Genomic DNA, 10,036 nt, shown 5'->3' on the forward strand with positions numbered 1-10,036 from the left:
ATAAAAATATAATATTTTTTGTATATTCTGTATAAAAGTAACAATTAGTTAATTATAATCAATCTTTCACTGCATGAATTTTTAAAAATAAATTAAAATATTTTTTTTCTTATTGGATACAGTTAAACTCATCATAAAATTCACAAAACAATAATTTAAGTTCAAAGCACATCATTATTTAAAACAAAATACATGTTATAGAACTGCAACATCATGCAGTGAAGTATATAAAACTCAGCATGTTGTTACTGTGTGTGAAATAGCTTGAAACAATTATGTTTGATATAGCAAAATGCTACTGTACACTTTTTCCATATTGTTTTTTGTGTAATCAGTGCATAATGACAATTAACATCTACTTTATTTATCCATCCAGATGGGCCATTGAGATGCCTGATTATTTTGATCATCTTTACTGGGAATATTTTTAGGTGTTTGTTTTTTTGCTGGGATATATATTGTATGTCAAAATGAAATTTTCCCTTGTTCATTCATTTTTGCTAACTACATTACATAAGATATATGCTAATTTAGTGTGAAACTGAGATAGTTGCATATCATCTTTGTTATACAGTGTTGTGTGCACTTCCTTATACAATTTCCAGGCATTTTTCGTTGTCATGTCCAGCAAATGATAAATTTTCATACGCTATACCATGTTTTATTACCATGTGTTATTTTATATCTATGTTGCTACTAATTAAATCAATGCCCCCGTATGATGATCCTATTTTTTTTATAATAAACTGTCACTCAATAGATACTCTTCACTTTTACTTTTATCAAAATGTTTAACAGTAGATGCTGGTAATTTTCCAGTAAAAGATGACAATAAAATTATAGTTTGGTTATCTTTTTATGCTATTTGAAATTTCTATTCCATTAGAAATACCAAATATTCAAAACTGGTACAATATTCTAAATTTTCGATATGATTCTCATCTGTTAATTTACATTTTTGTATTTTGTTTCTTCTTGCTGTTTTCAGACTGTAAATAGTATTTTGAGCAAAATATACTATGAGATCTACACTGAGAATATATTCTTGTAAGTCTTCTATATCTTCATATCAATGGGAAAATATTGCACATATACTACAGTACTGTTACTACTATCACTGCAATGATTGTGTATATTTACTTTTCTATTCAAGTTACCATTGTTAATCAAAATATTATACAAAATCAAAATGATTCTATTAGGGTTGCATGTCATATGCCCTCCTATGACATCACCCTACAGTAGTTGAATAGTTTAAAAATAATAAACAAAAACAAATTAATTAAATTGCCTCAATGTCCTTTTTTCCTTATTAATATGTAAATTTTTTGACTATAAATTCGACTTTCATCTATTATCAGGACTTATTATACTGGTTTTACGGATAATATTACAAAGTAAAACCAGTATAATAAGTCCTGATAATAGATGAAAGTCGAATTTATAGTCAAAAAATTTACATATTAATAAAAACAAATTAATGTACACTAAATGTACCCATGAAAGGATTGCTAGTAGAATTAATTCTTTCTTTATCAAAACAGACCTAAAAAATCTTATGAAAGCTAAATTTGGATTTGTGAGAAAATATAATTTTTTTCTTTTTTTTTTGATTAATTCAAATTTAGCTATGCCCATTGATCTAGAATTAGTTAATGATATGAATCCATTTTAAAATGGGCACTTTTATAGAGTCTGTCGGTGAATGCATAGAGTATTCTGTATAGAAATTTCTCTGATAAAATCTTAGAATCACAATTAATCTCAAAACATCTGCAGGATAGTGTTTTGAGTTTTGTTATTGAAATTCTGACATTTCCTTATGACACTGTTGTTAAATTTCTGACAAAGATGATTGTCAGAAATTTAAGAAATTGCAGAATTTGTAAATTGTCACAGATCTATAAAAACAAATTATTCTTAATAATTTATTTTTTATTTTGTCTAGTTTTAAGAAACATAAGTAAAATTGTTTATATTAAATATTTTATTTGGGTTATTTTATGACATGTTGTTATACTTATGTAAAGATGTTAAAATATTCCTTAAATTTAAGGTGTATGATATGCTTATTTAATAATGATTCAAAAGACTATAGCATTTAAGTTATGATAAAAAAAAATTAATTAATAGAAGGGTTTAAAAATACAGGGTGATCATAATGGAGTCCCACATTTATGAGGTGAATTAAAAAAAAAAAAAAGGTACAATAATATGAAAAAACTTTTTATTTAATCAAAGTACATGTAAGAAAGTTATTTTTGGTTAGGTTTTAAAAATGATGATGTCCAAATGTTGGTCGCCATGGACGATGCACATTTGGAGCCGTTCCTTGAAGTTTTCTTCAACTCTCACCAGCATATCTGGAGGAATTTTGGTGATTTCCTCATGAATGGCCGCCTTGAGTTCTTGTGGGGTTCAAGGGTGATGTTTAAAAACCCCCGCCTTAAGATACTCCCATATGAAAAAGTCACAGGGGAGCGAGGGGGACATTCAACAGCTTCTTGTAAAGAGATTAGTTGACCAGGTAACATTTCTATCAAAATGGTGTGAGAATGACAGGTCGTATGGGCTGTGGCACCATCCTGTTGAAATCAAAAGCCACTTGTATTGTATTCTTCAATTTTGGGGCACAAAAAATTCTCCTGCATGTCACAGCATTGGTTGGAAGTCTCAGTAACAGTGATTCTCTTCAAAAACAAAAGGCTCCATGATGCCTACAGAGGACAAAGCACACCAAAACGGTGACTTTCAGGTTGTGAAGAGGTTGTTGGTGGAATTTTCGGGGGTTTCCAGCAGCCCAATAATGAAAATTCTGCTTGTTCACTGTGCCAGATAGATGAAAATGCACTTTGTTGCTACTCCACACAATACCGCTAGGAGGCACAGCTGTAAGCATTGCATTACAACAATCTCTGTCTTTCACAATCTACTGGACTCAATTTCTGAGCAATCATAATCTTGTAAGGGTGTAACTTAAGATCACAGTACAAAATTTGCCTTAACGCTTGAGCCGATATCTGGAGTGCAGAAGCATGTTTCTGAGCAGAATGCATTAGAGACTGCTCTATTGATACTCTTAAGTGTGGCGATGTTTGCAGGTGTCTTCACAGAATTGGGACGCCCAACTGACTTTTTAGGATTTGCAGATCCTGTTGCCCTTAAATTTTGGACCCATTTCAAAATCATTCTCCAATCAGGAACATTTTCCTTTGCATTTAAATGAAATCACATGCGAAATGCCCTCTGTGTTGTAGCCACAGACTCGGCATTTTTGAAAAAAGTTTCAATGATGAAGCCCTGTTGTTCGCCCGACCACAGCATGTTGACTACTGACAACTTTCTTGTTCATGCCACATAGTAGAACAACAACATTTTTAAAACTTAACTGAAAAAAAACCTTTAATTCATCTCATAAATGTGGGACTCTGTTATGTCTCATCCTGTATTATTAAAAACCATTGAGAAATTTAATGTAAATAATTTGTTGTTTATTATTTTTGGTGAATTTAAAATAATTAGAAAAAGTAAAGTTTAATGTTGCGAAAAAGTATATTATTTAAATATTATAGCAATAATCTATAATGCAATATTTTGAAAATATTAAAAATTAATGTAACCCCTTTTATATATGCCAGACAATCTGCCATATTATCAGGCTATAAAATGACATTTTTCTGATTAGTTTTGTATATTTTATCTAAATTTGTAAAACTTGTTGTCTTTCAATAGATCTATTAGCTAGGTTAAGTTTGTTAATATTATAATTAAAATTATTATGAGATCATGGCCTAACTGCCTACCTCTAGTCAAATTATTTATTTCAATTTCATCTATATATATGTATCGAACAGTGAACAATGCATAGTGAACAAACAAACATCTGCATTTATATGTATATATATAAATGCAGATGTTTGTTTGTTCACTATGCATGTCTAGATCGTTTGACCAATTGCTACAAAGCTCGACAGTTATGTTCACATACTTCTAACTTAGATAATGTCATACATCGCATTTCAAAATATCTATTGGATTTCTGTAAATAAATAAATTTCTATCTACATTTGATTTGCTGATTTACACGTAGCACCATTTATTGGCAAAACATTTAATAAAATAATTAACTATAATTTTTATAAAAAGGATATAATTTTAAAAAATATATATTACATTCACTTAATTACTGTAACAATGATAGAGCTCAAAATAGATGCACTATCTCAGTACTGTGACAGGTAGAATATAGCATTTGCCTGCATGGAATCAAAAATGTTCCCTGCAGAAAGTCCCTGCAGTAAGTATAAAAGTATTTAATTTTCCACATCAGGGTTTTTCATTTTGAATAGTACTTTCTTAATTCTGAAAAGTGCCCTCCAGTAATCGAGTGGATAAAACCACAACACTGTCATGAGTAGTTAGTCATGATAGTGTTCGGGTATGGCCACTGGGCTGGCCATGTGGAATTTTCCAGGTTTTCTTCACATTAATAATACCTAAATAGGGTTCAGCTTCTCATAAAAGTCTTCCTGGATGCACTCCCTAGGTAGATCGCTTAGGTTTCACATTCTCAAACTAATTCTAACAAGTGATTATTTATTGTGACATCATCACAATGTTCTCAGATTTTCGTGGTGGTCTTGTGCCTATACATCATACTTTTCTTGTTAACAACATAGTTGTGCTAGTTATCTATTTAACTGTGTTCAGGGGAAAATTTTGAATTCAAGTAACATGACTTTCAGTGCAAACCAGAAGTTTGTATATGGTTAATCTGGGCCTCATGCCCACAAGCTTTTCACATCTGGTCTCAACTTTCACCTTTCTTGAGATTAAGGAAGGATGGAAGACAGACAGGGATGACAGGCAGAATTTATAGGTCTACAATTTTTCAAATTGCAGGTTAATAATTTTTCTATAAATGCAATATTTACGATGACATACTTCCCACATAGTTCATACAATCTGTTGCCAAAAGTTAAACACTATCATCACATAAAAGCATTTATCCTCACATTTTTACAAGATTGTTTTCTTTTTATTTAAACAAGTTTTATATGAAGTCTTTTGGTAAGGATAGCAGCTTCAATCACATGCGGGGCCTGTACCCCATTCAACACGGATCACTTTTCAAATATTAATAGTAGGCTGGTATTAATTAGTAGCCATTGATCATCCTCTCTTTCATGAGGAGGTCAATGACTACTTTTGGTCAAACTTACTTCAACCTCCTTTCACAACAGTCAGTCCTTTCTTTCTGTCGGACTAATTGTATGATGGCAGTTGAATAGAAATATTACATAATACTGGCCTGCACAAAATATGATTTAAGTGGTTTCGAGGATGCTGAGTTTAAATATTTGGTTTGTTTATTATTATATTTTTTTTTTTTTTTTGCAAAATTAATTATTTGATTTATTGACATATTACCATTTGATATTCAGCTGTGAATGGTACTGTTTCTTACAGTTGACATTAGGAAAAAATATGATATGTAAAAAGAATTAAGATATTTTCAATTGTTGTTTACTTGGTCAATGAAATTATGCCTTTTTGTACCATTAGAGTATTGCAATAAATATGACAATGGTAGGCTGAAATAACAAACTCTCTACATGGTTTTTGTTTTAATGTTTGTTATATTAAACTATTTGATTTACGTAACTACGAAAGTTATCTTACATAAGGATTTATCACATTGAATGCCCAATCTAACACATTTTAAAAATTCTTTGTTCCTCTACTGTACACAATTTGAAGAATTTTTAAAATATGTTATATTGGTCACTTGAGGTGATAAATCCTTATGTAAGATAATCATTGTTGTTATATAAATCAAATAATATAATATAATAGAAGGGTTAGAAGTACAAAATAATCTAATAATCTTAATCTTTATTATTATTTTTTGTCCAGGCAATGCTGGACTCATCTGCTAGTATATAAAATCAGCCTTATTATAGTTTGATAATGTGACAGATCATTTGGCATTAATTAAAAATCAAGTTTGTGGATTTATAGCTTTTATATATATTATAAAAAAGAATCAGAAATTTGAAAAAGAAAATGGATTATTTTGTAATTTATATACAATGCTCTTAAACATTGTCATTATTTACTCTATTATTTTATTAATAGAGATAAAAAGAAGAAAAAATTATGGTTAGATGAAGGTAGATGGGGTCATGATATGTATCACGAAGATGAACAGGCTCCAAAATCTAGAGAAGAGTTAATATCAATTTATGGTTATGATATTAGAAGTGAAGATGGTCCTCCACGTGCCCGGAGGAGGAGGAGATATGGGTTAGTATGTTTTAATAAAATGACTATAAAAATTTATTATAATAATTTATGTATATATTTTTTTATTTGAAATCTATTACAAAATTAAAATAATGCAGTTATGTTATTGGTATTCATTAAAATATATAAAATTACAAGTATTAAGTAAAATTTATAGTATTTCTTCAAAAATTTTTTAGGCGTGGTCCTACCAAGTACACACGTAATTGGCAGGATCAAACCGCTTACCAAAAATTAAGAGGAATGACTCGTGGACGCATTGCAAACAGAGGCTTCAATAGAGGTAGAATAAAGAATAATTATTCAGAACGAGAAGAAAATGACACATATCCATCGGATGATAATGCAGCTCTTAATGAGAAGAAAGAAGATAATAGTGAAAACACTGAACCAGACATTGTTATAAATGACAGTGATTTTCCTGCCTTAAATAATACAAATGAACAACCTAATGAAATTAGTATTACAAATACAGTTGTCTCTTCCGTTGAACATGTTTCAAACAATCATTCAAATTCTTGGGGTGAAGGAGAAAATGCAGGTAAAGTGCAAAGCAGAACATTTGAAAATTCAAAATTTTTACAAAAAACTAAAGAAGAAATAAATGAAAGTAGACAAAATAATAAAGAAAATTATAAGCAGTCGTCATCATGGCGACCACCAACAAACTATCGAGGACAATTCAAATATCAGTCTAGAGGAAGAAGTAGGAGAAGAGGTGGTAGCTACAGAGGACGTGGTGGTAGTAATAATAATAGTGACACAATTCTCACATCAGAAATGGAAAAGCTCTCTTTAAAGGATAAAGATAATCAGACAGCAAGGCGGGACCAGAAATGGATTAGGAAAGATAAAACAGATCATGGAAGTAAGTATTTTTATTTTTACAATATAAGATTACATTCATATATTAACAAAATCTAGTATATACTAGGTAATGGAATGTTTGATAACATAGAAATTGTATCTACCAATTAACAAATTCATCAGATCACAGAATAATTTGATAAGAATTAGACTATTAAATTTATTAATGATTTATTTTTTATTAGATATGTTGGTATCTGTTAAAATTAAATTAGTAAATTAATTTTATTTAAGGAGTTAATGGATAGTGACAGATGGCTGAGGGTTAAGGTGTCAGACTACTGCTTTGAGAGACCAGGAAACAAATCTGGATGGGTTAAAAAAAAAGACCCAGAATTTTTTGGGGTGCTCTATCCTAGATATGTTAAGTCCTATCCCTTTCCACCTGGCCACCTCATTGTGAGCCTTAGCTAAACCTACAATATACTTGACTTTTTTAAAAAAGCCATCGTACAATGGTTCTTGCTATTGAAGAGAGTCCAAAGAAGGGGGAATAAGTGACAGAAATTCATTGTAATTAACAAATTTATTAACAAATTCTTATGAAATTATTCTTAAATATATATTTAACAGTTGCACTAATTTTAATGTTTATAAAATTATAATTGATTTGAAAGTTACAATACTAATAATAGGTAAGTGTAATATATAAGGGGTTTGGTAGAAAAACACAAATATTTCATGTTGGAAAGGTTTTAAGAAAAAGGAAGATTCGTGTTTCAATTCACCAGCACTTTAATATGCAAAATTTTATTAATATGGATATGCAACTGAATTGTGAAAGTTTCTTAGAAGACAGATCGATGATGCTCAAATTCAAATTTGTTAACTCATTTTTTATAGTTTTGTAGGATTTGCCATTTTTTTCACTATGCCCCTAATATATAAATAAACATTTGAAGATGTTTATCAAAACTTTGTGCTTTTTTAAAATGAATGCTAATAGTTAATTAAACTTTTTCTGTTGAAGGTATTAAAAATATTACCATTCAAATTCAAAATTTATTTCATTCTTAGTGCTTTTCTAATATTCAGATGTTTAAATTAAATGTGATTATTCATATTAATTAATCTGTAAGTATTTGAATGTTGAAATACAAAAATTTTTACTCAGAATTTTAATATTTTACAACAAATAACATTTAAAATATTTAATTGCTCTTAATTATATACAGGGTATAAATGAATTTAGTGCCAATATTTTGGGAATAGATTCTAGGGGGAAAAATAAACTTAAAATCTTCTGTAAATGTTTTTCAAAATTGTTTTGTTTTTGAGATATGGCACAAAAAAAAATTCAAATTTCTTGTTAAAGTATTAACACTAAAGTTGTCAACTTTTTAAAGTAATTTACATTCTATACTTCTGCCAACTGTTTGAGGTAATTAAATGCTATCCAAGTAGTCTTTACTTTAGTAAATGTAAACAAAACCCTATTCACTTTAAGATTTTGTACACTCAAACAAACCTTTACATATGCAGCCGTAATTTAATCGATAAATTCAAACGTTTTCGACCATATTCAATGGTCTTTATCAAGAAAAACTGAAAAATCAAACTTCGAACTAAAAATTTGCGTTATTTTAACAAGCGTTATTTTTGGAATGATTAAATTACGGCTGCATATGTAAAGGTTTGTTTGAGTGTATTTAGTTAAGAAATGCAGTCTCTGACGAGTTAAGATTTTGTATTATCCATCTGTTTTACAGTGGAAAAAAATAGTTGGATAGAGAGTTTTTTAATGTAAATTTACTTTGAATAGCATTTAATTTTTTATAAAATTAATAATTTACAAGAACTGTTTAAAATGTCCTCTGCAGATGTGGAGAGATAATTTCACACAGTGACTTGAAAACACTGACTAACATGTATTCGGAAAAATAATTTTTAACATTTAAAATAAAAAAAACTTCAATTTGTTTGTTGGTAACACAGGACTAGAAAACAGCCAGTGGTGTTTTTTTTGCCATTTTTTTCACTATGCACTATTGTACAGAAATGATAATCTTATATCTTGTGATAAAATAAAATAAATTTTTAAGATATAAGATTATTATTTCTGTACAAAATTAGTTTTGATTATTTTGCATTTATTATATTAACACAGTATTGCATTGAACAGTGATGAGCAACTTTTACTGGATGCAGATTACAAGTGAATTTTGTAGGCTTCTGATAGACTACATGCATTTTTTTCTATGAACTTTCAGGCTTTAAGTCTGCTGAGTATCGAAATACTCTGTAACTGTAATATACCAGTTACTAAAAATAAATATGCTAATGACATGCAATCTAGTAATATATAGTTTAGTTTATTCTCATCTTTTCCCTAGTCAAGTTTAATTTGAATGTTCTTCCTCATAAATATCAGCTTAATTAGGTTTGCATAATGACACAAGACAGAATACAGAAAAATAAAATTAACTGGGCAAAGCTCTGGAGACCACATATGGGCTACTTCATTGGCCACATTCAGCCTGCAGACTGCAGATTTATCATGACAGGTACAGAACAATGATTCCCAAATGCATGGGTGTAGCCAGAGTTTTGTTATGGGGGGCCTAGTGGAGGCCAACCTGACACAAAATTGAATTATTTCAAATTATTGTTCATTATTGGGCACCGAGCAAGCCGTTCACCTTTTTTTTAGTATTCAAAACTTTTATTTTAGCTTTAGGTGTTTACAAATCGACTCAACACTTTTTCGGCTGTGATTTCCTGGGGGGCACCAGGTTCCCTGGGAGGGGCCGTGCCCACCCAGGCTCCCCCCTCGCTACGCCCATGCCCAAATGTAGGGCTGTGATCCCAAATGGGCTTGCTAACTCTTCTTGTGTGGTTACATATAGATTTTTTTATAAATATT

The 10,036-nt window shown here is 29.9% G+C and overlaps 1 protein-coding gene across 1 annotated transcript in view; it reads left to right on the forward strand.

The window, feature by feature from the left end:
• LOC111624322 (protein CASC3-like) overlaps window positions 1–10,036 on the forward strand; it is a 56,491-nt gene that overhangs the window by 18,315 nt on the left and 28,140 nt on the right. The window contains exons 6-7 of the mRNA XM_023367143.1: window positions 6,139–6,306; window positions 6,486–7,174. Of these exons, the coding sequence (XP_023222911.1) occupies window positions 6,139–6,306; window positions 6,486–7,174 (857 nt within the window). The remainder of the gene's footprint in view (window positions 1–6,138; window positions 6,307–6,485; window positions 7,175–10,036) is intronic.

This window comes from Centruroides sculpturatus, unplaced genomic scaffold (assembly GCF_000671375.1).
Source record: "Centruroides sculpturatus isolate CEXI.00-Female unplaced genomic scaffold, Cexi_2.0 scaffold367, whole genome shotgun sequence".
NCBI lineage: Eukaryota > Metazoa > Arthropoda > Arachnida > Scorpiones > Buthidae > Centruroides > Centruroides sculpturatus.